General features: G+C 38.2%; 3 protein-coding genes across 3 annotated transcripts in view; all 3 read right to left on the reverse strand.

Annotated features, from left to right (window-relative positions):
* Positions 1–5440: 5440 nt before the first annotated feature.
* LOC307121959 (histone H2B-like) lies at positions 5441–5815 on the reverse strand (the record flags this gene model as incomplete). The annotated part of the gene is made up of 1 exon (XM_079809747.1): positions 5441–5815. One exon carries the CDS (start codon positions 5813–5815, stop codon positions 5441–5443), a length of 375 nt encoding a protein of 124 aa, XP_079665873.1.
* A 798-nt stretch (positions 5816–6613) lies between these two features.
* LOC307121970 (histone H4) lies at positions 6614–6925 on the reverse strand (the record flags this gene model as incomplete). The annotated part of the gene is made up of 1 exon (XM_079809761.1): positions 6614–6925. One exon carries the CDS (start codon positions 6923–6925, stop codon positions 6614–6616), a length of 312 nt encoding a protein of 103 aa, XP_079665887.1.
* Positions 6926–17611: 10686 nt separating this feature from the next.
* Positions 17612–20452, reverse strand: part of LOC307121329 (anoctamin-9) — a 44813-nt gene continuing 41972 nt past the window's right edge. Inside the window, exons 20-24 of the mRNA XM_079808857.1 lie at positions 20203–20350; positions 19982–20104; positions 19803–19896; positions 19592–19704; positions 17612–18057 (exon numbers count right to left, since the gene is read on the reverse strand). Coding sequence (XP_079664983.1) covers positions 17958–18057; positions 19592–19704; positions 19803–19896; positions 19982–20104; positions 20203–20350 — 578 coding nt within the window. The 3' untranslated portion in view covers positions 17612–17957. The remainder of the gene's footprint in view (positions 18058–19591; positions 19705–19802; positions 19897–19981; positions 20105–20202; positions 20351–20452) is intronic.

The raw sequence follows: 20452 nt of genomic DNA on the forward strand, positions 1-20452 counted from the left end.
CATGAGAACCTTATAGACTCAACCTGCCCGCTCGGTGTCTGCGCGCGTCCACGAGCTCCTCAAGCGTGTGTTTTCTTCTCTCACATTTGGGGCAAAACTGAAGCGGTAAAATAGTTTGTCACAGTCAAAACAAAGTGAACACCAAGCAGAGGTTCTGAGCTTTCATTAAAGACTAAAACACGCGAAGAGGATTTGTTTATTTTGCCTCCATCAGATCAAACCCAAGGCGAGCATCAGCCACGGGGGAAAGCCGCGTGTGAATTTGATGGATAGTTTAAGTGTAAAAGTTGCTAAAAGCCCAAACGCGTCCTCTGTGTGTTCAGCAAACAGTCTGAAAGAGACTTTAATGAAATCAGCATCAGTGAGGGCGTAAGGAAGCTTTCTTACAGCTGCTGTTTGGGGCAGCTTCAAGCACACGAACATCATCCGGAGGATCCGAGTCTCTCTGTGACTCTCATGTCTGGCCAGCAGATGATCTGTCCTCATAAATAACAATAATCATAATAATAAATACACATGATCACTCAAGTGTTAATGTTTTAACTAAATCATCACATGTGTTTCTCCTCATCTTCTCAGTTTTGGGCATGTGAATGAGGATTGTGTTAGAGCTCATCTGAATGAGTTGTTCATTTACAGTAAAAGGCATAGCAAGTGACTTAAATAACAATCCTTTCTCACTATTTCTTATGTCCCATCTTGTTCTAGCTTATACTTTTCTGGACAATGTTTGAAACCTTTTTATTGCTAGAATATCTCACTTCATTGCCTCCTATATTCCTCCATTGTAAGTCTTTTTCAATACATTTTTGTGCTAAATGTATAAATATAAATGTTATATTTTGATTTAACCACTATCTAATTGATAAAATAGTCATATTATTCACTCAATATGTTTGATATATTTGCACAGATGTTGTGGTTTTGGTCAGAATATATACTAGTTCAGCTCTAACCCTGAACAAACTCACCAGATCAAGAGAATGAAGGTGTTCAGAATTACACCGGTGCGTTAAACTGGGATTGGTGGGTCATTCCTGGTGGTGCCTTTTGGCCGTCATAAAATGTAGAAGAAAGTGAAATTCAGTTTCTAAAATACATTTTGTATGATTGGCTGATGTAACCATTTTTTCAAAAAAAAAAAAAAATAATAAATTGAAGATCTGTTAGGGAGAAAAAAATCAACCGTTTCAAATACTTCATGGGCATTGTGTATATTATCTTAGACAACTCATGTACTAAGATCAGGAGTGTGGTTAATTGATTTTTTTTCTACTGAAGAAAAGTTTGCCGTTTCATTAGCAGAAGCAGCTTCAGGTCTCACAGTGATTTCGTAGGCCGCACTCTCTCTGCATACTTTCAATTTCTCAACACAATTATACTCTTTTCAAGGTCTTGCTAGGTCATTACTGCAGGTTGAACGGTTCTGAAAAAGCTAGTCATAGTACATTTCCACACATCGACTGATAGGCAGAAAGCATCGATCACACTGTTGTCGCTGGAACCCCAGAATTAGGCCCGTTGTGACCTTCCATGTCGTGAATAGGTGTCAGCAGGTCTCAAGAAGAATACCAGCTATACACCAATATTGATCTGTAAAAGACAGACTAACACACACACACACACACACACGGATCCACCAGGCCCACAGATACTTCAAGGTTGGAGTTGGTCGAGCTCCAGCTCTGATCAGAAACTTTCCCAAAACATCCTGATAACATGTTCTTTCTCTCAGTAAGAGGTACAGACAATATTCGTCTTTATTCTCTAGTGTTAATATTGAAGAATAATATAAATGCAAGACAAATCTCCATATTTGATCTGTGAAAGCCGGGCTGAATGAGTAAGCACTGTTACTGACCCTCAGTCACTCCTTAGAGGCCAAATACAGACTTTAAAGAACATATGAAAAGAGCAATAAACAATCATGTTTTTTCTTTATTTCTTTATTTTCATTGTTATTTCACTGATTTTATGAAATTATTGTAAAACAGGGTGGACAAAGTGAGAACAGAGCAGACCAAATAATATCAGGGTGGACAAGTGTAAATAATGGCTGGATGATTTCCTATCGCTCACATACAACCAGTTACTTTCTAACTTTAGTTTGAACTGACTTTAGATGGGCAAAAACAAGCTAACATAGAAGGTTTATCTTATAAAGAATTGCATGGTCTTTAATGGTCTGTAATTTTGCAATTAAGATTGTCCTACTTTTTAAAATTTTCCCTTAACAAGGTGGATGTACTTAGGTTGACCAAATCAAATTTGAAAGATAAAATTGGTAAAGAAGAGATGCCAGCTTTATGACATGATGTCATTTAAAGGAGTCATTCACTTTAAAATTAAAATGATCCCATGATTTACTCACCTTCAAGCCATCCTAGGTGTGTATATGACTTTCTGATGAACACAATCAATGCTATATTAATAGTTATATTAAAAATGGTCTGGCTCTTCAAAGCTTTATAATGGCAGTGACAGTGTCCATTGGGTTTGAAAAGAGCGTGACTGGTGCTTGATCCCTAGAACGTCTAGCGTAAGCGTTTTGAACTGCGAGAGGCATTACACTAGATTTTTTTTACTTTATAAAGCTTTAAATATGGATATTTTTCTAATGAAAAGCCATCGATTTGCTTCAGAAGGCCTTTATTAAGAGCTGTGTGGATTACTGATTATGGATGGATGTGCTTTTTTTTAGCTTCAAACTCAATGGAGCCGTCACTGCCATTATAAAGCTTGGAAGCATCAGGATATGTATTAATATAACTCATCAGAAAGTTATATGTTCATCAGAAAGAAGAAAGTCATTTACACTTAGGATGGCTTGAGGGGGAGTAAATCATGGGATAAACTTAATCTGTGAACTACTCCTTTAATTTCTCCAACTTTCATTTAAAGGGAAAGTGTCAAAAATAACAAGGTGACAAATAAAAACCATGATTATGATTGCTTAATAATTGAAAAGTATATATACATTATAGAGTCTTTACTGATACCCAACACTGTACAAAAATGAAAAACAAAATAACTCATAGTAATTGATGTATTTATGGTGAAATTGTGATACGCAGGCCTGGGGACAGAAGAGAAATGCTGATTTATGGCAGTTCAAAATGCTGTAAAATGTCTCAAATTATTATTATTTTTTTTTTTTTTTCAAATAAACTTGAACATGCTTACAATTCAAACAGTGTTATGTACGACTAAGATGTGTAACATTTATATTGTTCGACATTTTAAGACCGAAAGATCACGATCAAAAGACACCAAATCCCAGAAATGACCCTGGCACTAAAGTCTGAAGGACACTGGAGTTGCAGAGCATTCGGTCACGAGACACACGAGAGCCAATGACATTTTACAATCAAAGCTGATTATAACCCAATATATAATTTCATCATGACGATAACATTCCTGATGCCCAAAGCATCTGTTTATGATGCCAGAGGTTTCTCACTGAAATCAATGGAGCAGCTGAGCGTTAAAAAAAGTGACACTGAAGGGTCCTGACCAAGCCTCAATATGTGACGAGTTGGGTGTGAGAATGTGTTACCAAAACTAAGAAACTGATTGACCAATGATAGTGTTATTTTATTCATAAACTAACAGTTTGAGGGTTAACAAAATTGTTTGGCTGGTTGGAGTGACTTTTTTTTTTTTTTGAGGAGCTAACATTTTTAATTTAGTCTTGTTAATGCAAATTACCCAAACACTGAAGCCTAATGTATAGAACTAGATGCAGTAACATAAGTTTAACAAAAAAAAAGAAAAATGAGCAGTGTTTTTACTTTGTCAACAAATAATTAGGATCACTTTATGTGAATGAACTAAACATCTGTACAAATAAAACTGCATATACTTATAGTTGTTTTGGGTTAATTTGATATACTGTGATATGGATAAATATATATATATATATATATATATATATATATATATATATATATATATATACGTAAGGTTTTGTAGAATGTATAACAATTTGGCATAAGCATAATCGTTTAGATGTTTCACCGTCACAGAAATTGGATGAGAAAATGTAAGCCGTTTCTATTGTCCTGCTCCAGATTCACCTCATTCAATTACTTCTAATACTAAAATGCCAAAATTTTATATTACATTATATTCAATATTTTAAGTACTTTATACAGGGTTCCTACACAATTTTCATTTCAAAATTCCATACTTTTCCAGACTCGAATTTCCAGACTTCCTACAGATTTTTCCGACCATATTTAACTTGTTCTGATAATATGTTTTCAAATTCAACTGCTAACAAGTGTTACATTCTAAAGATTTAGTATTGGCGTTTTTGCCTTTGATTAGGATAGGAAAGTAGCTAGACAGGAAGTAAGGTGGGAGAGAGAGGGGGGCGGGATTGGGAAAAGTCCATGAGGCAGGACTCGACTATCTAATATTTAGAAATCCTATATTAAAATATTGCCTTTTTTGACCTTAACAATCAAAATGCTAAATCAGTCACACTTTTTTTAAAGGGTTATTAATTTACCCAAAAATTTAATTTCTATCATAATTTACTTACCCTCATGTCATTCTAAACTAATAAGACTTTTGTTAATCTTGGAAATCTTGGACACATGAAGATTTTTAAAGGATTAGTTCACCTCAAAATGAAAATGTCCTAATCATTTACTCACCCCAATGCCATCCAAAATGGCAACCAACTCAGTTGGTTGCTCAAAAACTTAATTTATCTTTCACTGAAGAAAGTAAGTCATGTATATCTTGGATGGCATTGAGGTGAGTAAATGATTAGGACAATTTCATTTTGGGGTGAACAAGTCCTTTAATAAAGGAACTGAAATCTCTCAGATTTAAAATTTTTAAAATGTTAATATAATAAAGTCTTATGGTTTTGAAAGACATGGGGGTGAATAAATGACAAATTTCCATTTTGGGTGTACCATTTCTTTAAGAACTCCACCAACGACTCTGTTTTATCCTCAAACCCAACTTGGTTTCTCAAACTACAAAGTGCTGTGTTAACCACTGTTGAACTGTGGAAAGGAAGGAACACACAGGTCTGACCTTTACTGCCATAGCTAGGCTACAAGTTTTTCATTCATTGAAAAAAATATTTATTATATACATTTAGAAATTCTTAATTTTATATTTAGAAAATGAAATAGGCACAATAGTCTGGAAACAAATATTTTTCCATACTTTATTTTTTCCATACTTTTCCAGACCTGGAAATTACTCAAATCAAATTCCATTCTTTTCCAAACCCCGTAGGAACCCTGTTTATGTCAAGTGATTTACTATAGAACTTGTTTTTGTTCTCAAAAGAATTTTCCAAAAACAGACCATAAGTGGAACAACTATTAATTCAACTCACAAATATTATAAGCTCTTCAAACGAGAAGATGGGTGGCTCTTAAAAGAGCCTTTGGGGTGGGTAAGGTCAGAGGTCAGCTCACTTTGAGCTGGTGTATTTGGTGACGGCCTTTGTGCCCTCGGACACGGCGTGTTTGGCCAGCTCTCCGGGCAGCAGCAGACGCACGGCGGTCTGGATCTCTCTAGAGGTGATGGTGGAGCGCTTGTTGTAGTGCGCCAGACGAGACGCCTCACCGCCGATGCGCTCGAAGATGTCGTTGACGAAAGAGTTCATGATGCCCATCGCCTTGGAGGAGATGCCGGTGTCAGGATGAACCTGCTTCAGCACTTTGTACACATAGATGGCGTAGCTCTCCTTCCTGGACTTTCTGCGCTTCTTTCCTCCCTTACCGGCGGTCTTCGTGACGGCCTTCTTGGAGCCCTTCTTGGGTGCGGACTTCGCTGGTTCAGGCATGATGATGAAGAATCAATGTGCGCTCAGGAGCGATACAGAGGCTTTTATTCACCGACATATGCTAATTTACTAAGAGATACGAGATTCTTCTGATTGGCTGTTTTCATAGCCCGAGCCCATAAACTCATATTTCATTGGACCATTCATGAGAGGAACGAGGGCCAATCACGGGCAGGCAAATGATAGCTCCGCCTACCGCTTTATGTTTGAAGGACAACCCCACACGATCTCGTTTCCTTTGTTCATTTCCCGCTTTTTTGCTTTAATAAAAGTTTGAAAAGACTAATATTCTGCAAGATAGTGTAATCTGAAAACTCAATTTTAGAATAAAGTAATAAGATCCCTTTAAAAATAGATTTTGTACCAGAAATTCCCTCCTACACAAAAGCCCCTTTACCACTGACCTTTAATTTCGCCCAGTTTTCTTCTCTGTAATACACATTAGAACTCAAATTTGATTATCAGCCAAAAGCTGATTTCAATGCAATTATACAGCATTAAAACACCGTAGAACCTTAAATGGCCATGAAACGCCAATATGTTGCAGAACTTTGACATTTGTTATTCATAACAGTATTGTTTATATAAAATATATTGTATTATCGGCATTTATGACTCTTTATGTAAGTGTGAGAGATGCCAATGTTTTCTTTGCAGAATTACAATTTCTCTGTTTTTATTCATGACTGTATCGTTTATTGAAAAGCAAATAATATATGAGCATTGACTCTTCATGTGAGGGAGTGTGTGGCTCTTAAAAGAGCCGTTGGGTTTGTGGTTCCTCTTGATTTCAGGCGTTTATCCTCCGAAGCCGTACAGGGTGCGTCCCTGTCGCTTCAGCGCGTACACAACATCCATGGCGGTGACGGTCTTTCTCTTGGCGTGCTCGGTGTAGGTCACGGCATCGCGGATCACGTTCTCCAGGAACACCTTCAACACTCCGCGGGTCTCCTCGTAGATCAGACCGGAGATGCGCTTGACACCGCCGCGGCGAGCCAGACGACGGATGGCGGGTTTGGTGATTCCCTGGATGTTATCGCGCAAAACTTTACGGTGACGCTTAGCGCCTCCTTTACCGAGCCCTTTACCGCCTTTGCCTCTTCCAGACATGGTTAGAGTTGTTCGTATTATAACGAGTGGGGAATAAGCGCTACAAAGAAGCAGTTTATATTTGCTTACAGGACCTGACAGAAACCACCACCGCGTCACATGGCACACACCCCTCCCCCCAAACTAGAGCACATGTGATAAAATCTCAACCCTGACTTTATTCATATTAAAACTAATTTCATAAAATGTATTTCACAAAGATCATATCATTTACAGTGGTTTATAGTGAAAAGTGCTTTACTACAAACTCACCAGAGTAAACAAAGAGACAAGAGGCCATTTCACAATCTTATTTAATAATTTTACTAATATTAGAGAGGCACATCTATTTCATCTTCTGTTTATGCCTGTGTGTTGGTACATGTTTATTTTAAGTGTTTTTATTGATTATTATTTTTTACCTTCTTAGTAATGGGAATTTAGAAAACAAACAATGGAGACCCCGACAAATTATTGTAGAAAAACTGAAATGTTAAAATGGTTCAACTTTACTGACTGTATACATTTGAACCTTTAAACAGGCAAAACGATCAGCATAAAACCACATAAAACCTTTCATGTCACTTTTTATATAATCTACACTTGAGTAAAACATATTTACATGAGTTTTTGATATATGTCATATATTTTGATAGACTTCATGAGCTGTATATCCCATGATAAATTTCTCTATTAAAGGGGTGGTAAACCACGATTTCACTATTCTAACTTTAGCTAGCGTGTAATGTTGCTGCTTGAGCATAAACAACATCTGCAAAGTTACAACGTTCAAAGATTAAAGCAAAGGGAGATATTTGCTTTTAAAGAAATCAGTTTCTAAGAACTACAGCAAACGGCCAGTAGGCGACTACACACATTCCTCCAGGGTTTGCTGACATCACCAGGCCCAATATTTACATAAACCCCTCTTCCGAGAATATTAAATAGGGGGGGGGGGGGGGGGGGGGGGTTACAGTTACAGACCATATGCCTTTTCGGGGGTGCTAATAAACTTTGTATCTGAAAACAGCTCCGATAAACTGCTATAGCTCCCCGTTTCACTATCCATATCGCTCCGTAGACTAATACCCATCAAAATAGGAGTCCTCCTTATAGTAACACAGATAATGTAGTAGACCTTAAATTCACAGAAATATACAAAAATATACAAAAACAAATTAGACGACAAATCACAATAAAGTCTGTGACACAGAAGGACCAACTCTCATCGAGGAGCATTCAAATGGGACTTAAATATATAAAATATTTTAAAATAAATGTGGGAGATTAATTTGGAAGCTAGGATTAACAGATCACAATGCAAACGGGAGAAGCTTCGTGTTGCGGTCGTCACGATCGCAGATGACGATATCCAGGATCAACACTGTTCATGTACCGCAGAGTAAAATAACATTAATTTACATTTAACCAGTTTAATATGGAGAGGTACCTTCGTTTGTGTTTTTGACCTACACTGTTACATGACGTGAGAACAGTGTTATTTCGGTTTGTGTGTTAGCAGGGACTCACTAACTTTAATTGTAACTTAATGAGAGTAAGACCAACAGAAAATCCTCTCAGGACACCTGGAATCAGTGTTACAGTGTCCCAGACACATCGTTTTACCAATTTTGAAGCATAAACACCATCAAACTGATGAGAGCTTTGGATTTTCCAATGTATCTCTATGGTGCTGAAACAAAGATGTCCGAGTTCCGGTCCCAGCGCGACTGATACTCAACTGCCATTGGCTCATCTGCGTTTGAGGGGCGGGGCTTACCGATAGGTCAATTGACATTGAAATATACCCAAAATCTATTGGATTTAGTGTCTCAGGAGAGGGGATCAGGAGTTTGGGGGAAGTTTGGGACAAGGTAAATACATGCTAATGAAGCCATTCTCAGTTGATTCACTCAGTGGGACGTTGTCTCAGATGAGAGTGATAATTGTATGAGTGGATTCAGATGTTTATCTCTTTTATTTTTTCAGACAGTCTTACAACATTTAAATCAAGGTCTGGTCCTAGAGCATAAACACAAAGTGGAACGAACTTTCTATCACACACACACACACACACACACACACACACACACACACACACACACACACACACACACACACACGTGTGTGACTGCAACAGAGAGCATTTTTATAGAAATTGGCAAATAAAATCAACAAAACTAGCTTAAATCTGAAACATTTTTATACATAAATGAAGGACTAATACTAGAACACAAATGCAACATGGAACAAGCATGTTCTCTCTCACACACACACACACACACACACACACACACACACACACACACACACGTGTCTGGGGCATTTTTTTAGATTTTAAATCAGACATAAATGCAAATGTGAAGGGGTAGGCATAAACTACACCACACACACACAGAGACGTACACACTCGTACATACACACACAGAGAGAGAAAGAGAGGGAAATGGCAGATAAAATAACGTTTTTTTTTGTTCTGTGAACTCTTCATACGGTTTATTGGTGCTGTTGTTTTGTTTTGTATTGTATTGTGTTGGACTTTTTAAAATTAATCTCAAAATAAATCATTTGTGATAAATCATTTTCTGAAATAAATAGTATGTCATATATATTTACTATATATTTATCATAAAGTTGTGAGGAGAATTTGAAGAATCAAGAAAAATTAAGTAAAAATTGGACCTATGGACCTCTAGTGGATATATGCGGTCATTGAACTCTCTTTCTATAACTGTAATTCCTAAAGGTTTTCCACAAACCTGCAAATGGCAGTATTCTATCCCTAACATATGGAAGCCCGTTTCCGCCACTAAATAAAAAAATAAAAACAGTAATTGCGACTTTTTATCTCCGAATTCTGACTTTTTTTCTCACAATTGTGAGTTATAAAGTCAGAATTCTGAGATATAAAGTCGCAATTGCGTGACAAAGTCAGAATTCTGAGATATAAAGTCGCAATTGCGTGACAAAGTCAGAATTCTGAGATATAAAGTTAGAATTCTGAGATATAAAGTCAGAATTCTGAGATATAAAGTCAGAATTCTGAGATATAAAGTCAGAATTCTGAGATATAAAGTTAGAATAAAGTTAGAATTCTGAGATATAAAGTTAGAATTCTGAGAAATAAAGTCGCAATTGCGTGACAAAGTCAGAATTCTGAGATATAAAGTCGCAATTGCGTGACATAAAGTCAGAATTCTGATATATAAGTCGCAATTGCGTGATATAAAGTCAGAATTCTGAGATATAAAGTCAGAATTCTGATATATAAGTCGCAATTGCGTGACAAAGTCAGAATTCTGAGATATAAAGTCAGAATTCTGAAATATAAAGTCAGAATTCTGAGATATAAAGTCAGAATTCTGAAATATAAAGTCAGAATTCTGAGATATAAAGTCGCAATTGCGTGACAAAGTCAGAATTCTGAGATATAAAGTCGCAATTGCGTGACAAAGTCAGAATTCTGAGATATAAAGTCAGAATTCTGAGATATAAAGTCGCAATTGCGTGACATAAAGTCAGAATTCTGAGATATAAAGTCAGAATTCTGATATATAAGTCGCAATTGCGTGACAAAGTCAGAATTCTGAAATATAAAGTCAGAATTCTGAGATATAAAGTTAGAATTCTGAGATATAAAGTCAGAATTCTGAGATATAAAGTCAGAATTCAGAATTCTGAGATATAAAGTTAGAATTCTGAGATATAAAGTTAGAATTCTGAGATATAAAGTTAGAATTCTGAGAAATAGTCGCAATTGCGTGACAAAGTCAGAATTCTGAGATATAAAGTCGCAATTGCGTGACATAAAGTCAGAATTCTGAGATATAAAGTCGCATTTGCGTGACAAAGTCAGAATTCTGAGATATAAAGTCAGAATTCTGAAATATAAAGTCAGAATTCTGAAATATAAAGTCAGAATTCTGAGATATAAAGTTAGAATTCTGAAATATAAAGTCAGAATTCTGAGATATAAAGTCGCAATTGCGTGACAAAGTCAGAATTCTGAGATATAAAGTTAGAATTCTGAAATATAAAGTCAGAATTCTAAGATATAAAGTCGCAATTGCGTGACAAAGTCAGAATTCTGAGATATAAAGTCGCAATTGCGTGACAAAGTCAGAATTCTGATATAAAGTCAGAATTCTGAGATATAAGTCGCAATTGCGTGACATAGTCAGAATTCTGAGATATAAAGTCGCAATTGCATGACAAAGTCAGAATTCTGAGATATAAAGTCAGAATTCTGAGATATAAAGTTAGAATTCTGAGATATAAAGTCGCAATTGCGTGACATAACCCGCATAATTTAAAAATACTACTGTTATTGTCACAAAATTAAGACTTTTTCAGTTGAGAATGTAGTTGTTTAAAGCTCAAATCTGTGGTTTATTTATAAAGAGAGTGCCTATTTAAAAAAATGTATCTGGTGTTTTTGGAGTTGTGAGATCCAGGCGAACACCGGGTGCTCAGCGCTCATTAACCCCGGCGAGAGCAGCCTTTCTTCGGCCAGTCCTTCTGACGTCTGCCGCTGGCTCTGATGTCCTGTAGTGGTTCGTCTTGTGTGGATTTAACGGCCGATCTTTGGTGTCATGAATCTATAATTTGTTGTCTGCCAAATCGTTTTGACTGAGGGCAAAGAGAAGTTTCATAACTTTATTTTTTAGGATATTTAAATATCCATGCAGTGAAGATAATGTAGGAGTTGCCTGGACCACATTTGTGTTGCTATTAATGCTTAATATATATATTTTTTAATTAAAATGAAAAGAGGCAGAGGTGTTTAATGCCATGAACGTGCATCTATTTCGCTTCAAACGCTCGATTTATGGGCGTCCAATTCGCTGTGTACGCGCGAATGGATTCAAAATGCGTCCAACTAGACGCGGTAGACACGATTTTGACGCTCTATTCGCGTTTGGTGTGAACGCAGCATTAGTCCTTAATTTAAGTAACTTAACTTACGGCCTTACCTGTGGTTTTGATTACTGAATTACCTTTTTACGTGTTAAGGTTACATTACCTGTTTGTTTTGTATGTTGAATGTGTTACTGTGATCTGTACACATTTACCTCAGTGTTATGATGCACAAATAAAGAGATTATTGTAACAGCTGGTTTGCAATATGCATAACTGATAATGCAGGATATGTTGTTCATGCATTTGGTAACTTTTAATGTAAGGCTGTACAAGTATAAACATAAATATACAGTACACAAACATATTATATCCAACTTATTTTGGATGCAATTAATCGAGGGCTGTTGAATGATTGATGTAATAGTTTATGGTTTCATAACGACGCTGGGGCACATATTAGTCAAGGCACAGCATACAGTCACAATCTTGTCCATGAACGTCATGTCCTCGCCTTGACATGCGAGTACCATGCTGACTGGTACAATTCCACTTAATATGGTGTACTTTGTGCGTACACACCCAATCACCCTCTCCACATGAACCCTGAGGTGAGCTATCTGGCGTGTTTCCTCCACATCTTTTGCATCCAGCTGGCTGCGTCCTCTTGTGAACGCAGGTATTTTCACTTCTGCACACATGAGTCCAACACTGTCTCTGATGTCAAATCCCCGATCTGCCAACACCAAGTCCCCAGGCAATAGTTTATTAAGAAGGCCACTATTCTCAGTCACATGCTCGTCACTGACACGACCTCCCCACCCTTGGGAAACAAAAGAGATAGATCCCCGTGGCGTAAAGCCAATGAGATATTTTAGGGTGTGATGGTGTTCGAAGTGGGAAACTGTCTGCGCTCTAGCTTTGAGATTTGATGCTCTTTCGATGCGGATTTCAAAGCAGTCCACGATAACTGCTACACGATTACCAAAAGCCTCTACAAACTGCTGTGGCATGGTGGCATGCAAGCAATGTCTTTCTGGCCAGTCCACCAAGGGTTTGAGATGTCTAAACATTGTACCTATGTTATCTCTGAATGTGGTGGCGACAGTCTTTCGATCCACAGAGAAGAGGTACGCAATGTGCTGAATTGGCAGATTCAGCCTGAGGCGCATCAGTGTTGAAAGGAGCATCTGAAAAGGTGAGAGTTTCCGGCCGGTCTGTGGCATGCAGGGAAGAAGCTGTGTCAGCACAGCCATCAGAAGCGCAAAACACGGAAGCCCAGTGTAGTACCTGACCTTCTCGTCATCATCTTTAAAAGAATCCTCATCCATCTTCTTATGAGATAGCTCTTCTTTCAGTCTCCTGTTCTCCTCCAACAAGCGGTTGATTTCAGCACGCCTGCAGCTACAAAGATGGCATTCCTGCTGTTCTGCAGTGTTCATCCTAGAAGTATCATCTGCTGTTGCAGCTTCATCCATGTCCAGTGTCTGGGCAGCTACATCTAGCGGTGCAGGTGCAGCGTGATCCCCTGTTACAGCTTGCCGTCTCCTCGTACTCCTGTTAAACCGCCCAGAGTCCTTTGCTTTAACTTCTGTGTGCCCGAGATGCAATGATGGTACCCAGTCGGGATCACACTGTAGCATTTCATAGGCTGGTTTGCCTAAAAATAAAAGGCCAGATTTATTTCATATGTTATGTAGTTATTCAGCCAGTTACTTCTGCAAAGTTAGCACTTAAGCAACAGTTCCACAAGTCACGACATGGTTGCATTGCTAGCATTAACCTAACAACAAAAACAGTTAGATGTGTTTTGCTTAGGGATGCTCATTTCGGTTAATTTTCCCGACCGATAACCGCCCCTCATTATCCGAATATTAACCGTTAACTGATAAGATTATAATACTGAATTGGGATTAAATAAAAATACAATGGATGAGTGTCTGTGATCAGTTAAAAAGACAGCAGCAGAACAGATCAACAACAGAACCTGGATTCACACATTATCAAATATTCACGCACCTGCAGCGTTTCCGACAACAGAGAAAAGCAGAATAAAATGTAAATAAAAAGCATAAAATAAATAGGCCTACACTAAATATTTTCACTTAAATAATGACCAAATTAAGATGAAATACACTGAATCCGTTTGAAGCTTTGAAGAACTGGAATAGTTTTTTTGTCAAATAAAAATAGCAGGCCTACATCAGTCCACACCTTGTATGGTTTTGATTATTTTTTTTAAAGTAACATGTCTAAGTGATGTGGGTTAGCCAGCAGAAAACACCCTCTCAAGCACTTTCGTCTGGCTCTGCAGCGCGAGCCTCCGCGCGCGCCTTGTAAAAAAATATGGACGCAGTGTCCGTGACGTCACCATAGGATTCTGAAGAGCAGTTTTGAAGCGTAAAGTAGGGTCGAGCTGGCTGTCGCCATCTTAGCAGCGCATCATCGCGCGTTACACAGAAAATGGGCAAATAGGCGGGACGTGGGCGGAGCTGAGCTGAGGTGACATGATGACTAACAGACAGCAGACAAACTGTCACTTAAAGTGGCCACGCCCTTAATTATGCAGAACTTTAAGGCTTTATATAATGTAAACGAATGAGTTATAAAAATATTCACCCCCTCACAGCCATCATTAGCTGTATAGACCAAAACCACAATTTGTCCCAGACTGTAAACATGTTTTTTTTTCTGCTGTAAAGTTGGGTATTTTAACATGAGCTCAATGAGATTCTGCTCCTTCTGGAGTCTGTCTCTAGTGGCCGGTCGATTAATTGCAGTTTAAGTCACTTCCGTATTGGCTTCAAGAGAAACTGCGGGAGGTTTCCACTTAGTTTATACTCGACGCGCTCGCTGTTGTGATATTCTTTGAAACGACAGAGGGCGACTCTGAGTAATTGTTCTATAAACCATATGGAAACAGCGACGAGAAGAACATACGTGACAATGTTTCCTTGAGTAAACTTTACCAAAACCACACTACGAAAAGCCTTAAACAAGGCTTCAGATGAGAAGGATACCCTGGGAACACAGAGATAACAACTTGCTAGAGCCGCCAGCCTTCTGTCGAAATGATTCCACACAGTAGGCCTACTTCTTTTCCATTGCTTCATTTTGCTAAATATGTCTGTGTAGACACGTGTGGTTAACAAATTCAACATATTTTTCTTTAAACATGCAGCAAAAAAAAAAAAAAAACACTTAACCGCTTAACTGATGGTGTTAATCGGTCAAAATTCTTACTTTCGTTTAACGGTTAAACGGTCAATATGAGCATCCCTAGTTTGTTCATAACTTACCTTTGTGAAAATGCCGTGAACAAACAAACATGTGCCGGGGAATGTTGTCGAAGGTGATGGTTTTCCGTCTTACTGCTGCTAGCCATGCCACGCGGCGCCGCTTTGTTAACTCGGAGACCTGAGATCCAATGTGCTGTTTCCAGGCAGGAAAGCTGAAAAATCGCACTCCATTTGAGATTCGGTTTCCACGTCGGTCGTGAGTGCGATTATGGCAATTATTTACACAACAGGCGTTCACCATTGTAACGTATTTTTAGCTTAACTAGTTCTACTTTTAGAACCAAAAGCATCGGTTTCCAATCCAACACATTAGCCTATCGACCGCAGCTTCCGTGTCCTAAAGTCCCAACATGCATTACGTTGCTGACGTCACGTCCCCAGGCGGCATGCGCTCTTCAATAACACATGAGAACCTTATAGACTCAACTTGCCCGCTCGGTGTCTGTGCGCGTCCACGAGCCCCTCCCGCGTGTGTTTTCTTCCCTGGAAGCACACGAACATCATCCGGAGGATCCGAGTCTCTCTGTGACTCTCATGTCTGGCCAGCAGATGATCTGTCCTCATAATAAATACAACTGATCACACAAGTGTTAATGTTTTAATTTGTGAAATGCGTTTTCATAAGCTGACGTAGCCTACATCATGCTAAAAAGGTAGGCTATAGTAATTTTGTTTGGCTATATTTTGATTTAGCGACTATTAAATGCTAATTCATAAAACAGTCGTATTATTCACGCTTTATGTTTGCACATGATGTGGTTTTGGCTCTAACCCTGATAATGAACACATCAGATAATGAAGGTGTTCAGAATTACACCGGTGTTTAATGGGTCCTAAAGTCTGAAGGACACTGGGGTGATAATAACTGCACAATCATGTTAAAACATTTTGAATTTAACAATTCAAAAATCTAGTTGTGTTGGGTCTCAGATGTTTATAACCCACCTAGTATAGTGAAATTACTCTAGTAAATACTATAGTGTTTTTGAACCGTACTATAGTAAAGATACTACAGTAAATTAACAAAGTGTAGTAAATATTATAATATACTACAATTTACTGTAGTATCTTTACTATAGTATGGTTCAAAAACACTATAGTATTTACTAGAGTAATTTTACTATAATATACTATAGTATTTTTTCATGTGGGGAGCCTCAGCTTTAAATTTGAGGGTTTTCTGACCCAGGACAGTATTTTTTGTTGCTTTTGCTCTTGTGAAAAGAAATGGGCAGTAATTATATAAAACATAATTTCCCTCCTGTTTCACTGTATTAGTGAGGAGATTTTGCGCCTCACACATAAAAACAAACATCTCTCTTTAACCCTGAACAGCAACTTATAAACTTCTCGACCTTTAGACATTGATGTGCTTAAATTGATATAATGTTTGCTTTTGAAACTGGACAATGCTAGAGTTATTTTATTCAAACTAACAGTATCAGGGTTTCCAGCTGGTTGGAATGAGATTTTGATGACACAAGGTTTTAAGCATCAAACATTTTACAGCTCAGACAACATATACTTACATGTTTATCGCTTTTAGCAGTGGTTTATGAAACTTCAAAGGGTTTCCTGTAAAATTACACCGAAATTGTGTATTTAGAGACCACTGTGTGTGTGTATGGGAAGCTTTTCATTTTGGTTCGGCCAAATCCAGGCGGAAATGGTCCCAGAGTAATTTAGTGTAAATAAGTTACTTTGTGTAAAACAAATGCCAAAGTGATGCATGATCTCCAGAAAGTAGAGACTCTAAGCTTTCATATGAGGTCAGAGCTCCTCCACAGACATTTAACATTTATATACTTGATGATGTACAGGGTCCGCATAGTTGTTAAATTTTTTCTTGATAATGCAAATTACCCAAATACTGAAGTCTAATAAGAACTAAACTGTCCGTGTTGCAATGCCCTCCACTCATATTGGCATCCTACTAGCAAAGGCAGCTGTGAAATTAAACATGCATTGTTCGTCCTTAACCACTTAAAGTCTGGACATCATTGGGCTCTGAGCACTTCTTGCCTGAAAGAGGTGAAACAGTCACACAGACCATACTCATCTGTGTCTGCAGTCTATAAGAAGCGGTTCAGCTGCGAGAAACAAACGCTGCCAGTGTGAAAGAACAATGGGTTGTCTGTGTAAAGCAACTGGTATATGCTATACTTTGGGATCTCATTACTAAGATCATTTTTATACTGCACCATGTTTACAAATTCCATCAGCTATTGTGGACAACATTTAATTAATATAGCCATTTATGCAGCTGTCTTTTTTGGGGAACTGGATGCAGTGAGGGTGGCTGTTATTTGTTTGTTTTCAGGAAAATGTGGATGCACCAAAAAGACTCCAATGCATGTGAAAATGGTGAACAAATTTGAAATTAAGACTTTTACAATTCTAGCAAAACAACCAAGAGAAAGATCCAACAATGGCATTGCTGTAAAACGGTCATTGTCAAATTAGCCTATAAGGTTGTATTCATTTCTTTGTGTTCCTGATCCATTTAGTGCAGATGGTGGTGGTGGAATCAATTCTGAGCGGTCAACACATTCATTTCATTCATTTTATTGAATTTCACTTCAACAGAAACAGAAAGCACAGCACTTTTATTGCCTCTACTTTTATACATTATTTCTCAAAATAACTGGATTCTATATCCATGTCATTTATCATGAGTATAATAGGCTATTTGTTTTATATATACATCTTATAAAATGCAACTAATGCTAAAAATATACAAAATTATATACAATTCTTGCAACTGTATCAATGCTTACCAAGACATACAATTTAACCTGTTTATTAAACACACTCATCCAGCCAAATATAAAAAAATCTGACATTATGCAAAACTAAGACTTTTATGGGGACGGCACATTTGTTAGAGCTCATTTGTCTCACATACTATTTAGCTTGTTTGACCTTTTCTGCTTTGATGTTCGGTCTTCATTACCGTTCTCATTTAGTTTGGTCAAAGTGTCCTGTTGTCTTTGAACGCTAAAAAAAAGATCGTTAGAGAAAGGATTAATTAGAGAAAGAAAAACAACATGAACCAACACACAAATATAGCTTGTTAAAGTTGAATGAATTTTAGAATGAATGAATATGAATTTTCTTCACATTATTTATGCACGTATATATATATATATATATATATATATATATATATATATATATATATATATATATATATATATATATATATATATATATATATATATATATATATATATATATACACACACACTCTATATTGCCAAAAGTTTTGGGACGCCTGCCTTTACATGCACATGAACTTTAATGCCATCCCGTTCTTAATCCGTAGGGTTTAATATGGAGTTGGCCCACACTTTGCAGCTCTAACAGCTTCAACTCTTCTGGGAAGGCTTTCCACAAGGTTTAGGAGTGTGTTTATGAGGATTTTTTCTTCTAGAAGCGCATTTGTGAGGTCAGGCACTGATGTTGGACGAGAAGGCCTGGCTCTCAGTCTCCACTCTAATTCATCCCAAAGCTGTTCTATCGGGTTGAGGCCAGGACAGTCAAGTTCCTCCACACCAAACTCGCTCATCCATGTCTTTATGGACTGGCACTTTTTGCACTGGTGCAGTCAAGTTGGAACAGAAAGGGGCCATTCCCAAACTGTTCCCACAAAGTTGGGAGCATGAAATGGTCCAAAATGTCTTGGTATGCTGAAGCATTAAGAGTTCCTTTCACTGGAACTAAGGGGCCAAGCCCAACCACTAAAAAACAAACACACCATAATCCCCCCTCCACCAAACTTTACACTTGGCACAGTGCAGTCAGGCAAGTCCCGTTGTCCTGGCAACCGCCAAACCCAGACTCGTCCATGGGATCGCCAGACAGAGAAGTGTGATTGGTCACTCCAGAGAACACGTCTCCGCTGCTCTAGAGTCCAGTGGCGGCGCGCTTTACCCCACTGCATCCCACGCTTTGCATTGCACTTGGTGATGTTAGGCTTGGATGAGCTGCTCGGCCATGGAAACCCATTCCATGAAGCTCTACACACTGTTCTTGAGCTCATCTGAAGGCCACATGAAGTTTGGAGGTCTGGAGCGATTGACTCTGCAGAAAGTTGGCGACTTCTGTGACCCTCAGCATGCGCTGACCCCGCTCTGTGATTTTACGTGGCCTATCACTTCGTGGCTGAGTTGCTGTTGTTCCCAATTGCTTCCACGTTGTTATAACACCACTAACAGTTGAGCGTGGAATATTTAGTAGTGAGGAAATGTCCCGAATGGACTTATTGCACAGGTGTCAAACGATCACGGTATCACGCTTGAGTTCTCTGAGCTCCTGAGAGCGGCCCATTCTCTCACTAATGTGTGTAGAAGCGTCTGCATGCCTAGTGCTTGATTTATACACCTGTGGCCATGAAGTGATTGAACACCTGAATTCAATGATTTGGAGGAGTGTCCCAGTACTTTTTGCAATATAGTGTATATATAGAAACCTGCTAAAATCAAATGGATAGAATTTTATTAAAACAGTTTTATTAGCTCTTGTTACTGACCTCAGTTCTTCTTTCAGCCTTCTGAGTTTATCATACAGTCTTTCATTTCTCACATCCAGGGGGGAAGCCGGGACAAACCAGCTTGCTACACACTTAAAGATCACCACTACATGCTGGTCACAGAGAGATAGATCAAAATCAACATTCATTATTATTCTTAGTGTAATTACTGTGTATCTGGAATCCGGTTCTTATTTATTTATCAGATTACCTCGAACAGAATGATGAAGACTAATCGAGCTGCCAGAATGACCCAAAACTGATTCGTTAATCTATAGTCTTCATTACTTCTGTAGTCTCTATAGCTGGAAAGAAACAGTACAGTAAATAAACAGACAGACGGATGGATGGATGGATGGATGGATGGATGGATGGATGGATAAATATTACCTGCAGTGTGTCACATTTATGCCACTGTAAGTGATCATCTGATGCTGTTTGAAATCTTGACTAACTCTCTGATCACTTATATTAGCAGTGGAAAGTGTGTTGTTTATGTATCCAGCCATACAACTGCAATTAGAAAGAAGATTGAAAGACACACTTGTGGTGCTGCAAATACTGTAGGCCTATGTTGATTACTCAGGTGTGAAATATCAAGTCCAGCTCACTCAATGCCTGCAGCGATGCCGTTGGCACAGGGCCCATAGTAGTACTTGTAAACCAGACGAGGAATGAAATCGGAGGAGATGCCAATGACCAGTCCATTAGCAATGACAGCAAGCACACTGATAGCCTCCAGCACTTCTGTCCAAACACCTTAAATGAGAAAACAGTTGTCATTTCATACATTTGTTGAGGTCCACATATTTTTTTTTCATGACCATTTTCCATCCTATATTTATTAAGTAGGCTTCTTCT

This window comes from Gobio gobio (assembly GCF_949357685.1).
Source record: "Gobio gobio genome assembly, chromosome: 25".
NCBI lineage: Eukaryota > Metazoa > Chordata > Actinopteri > Cypriniformes > Gobionidae > Gobio > Gobio gobio.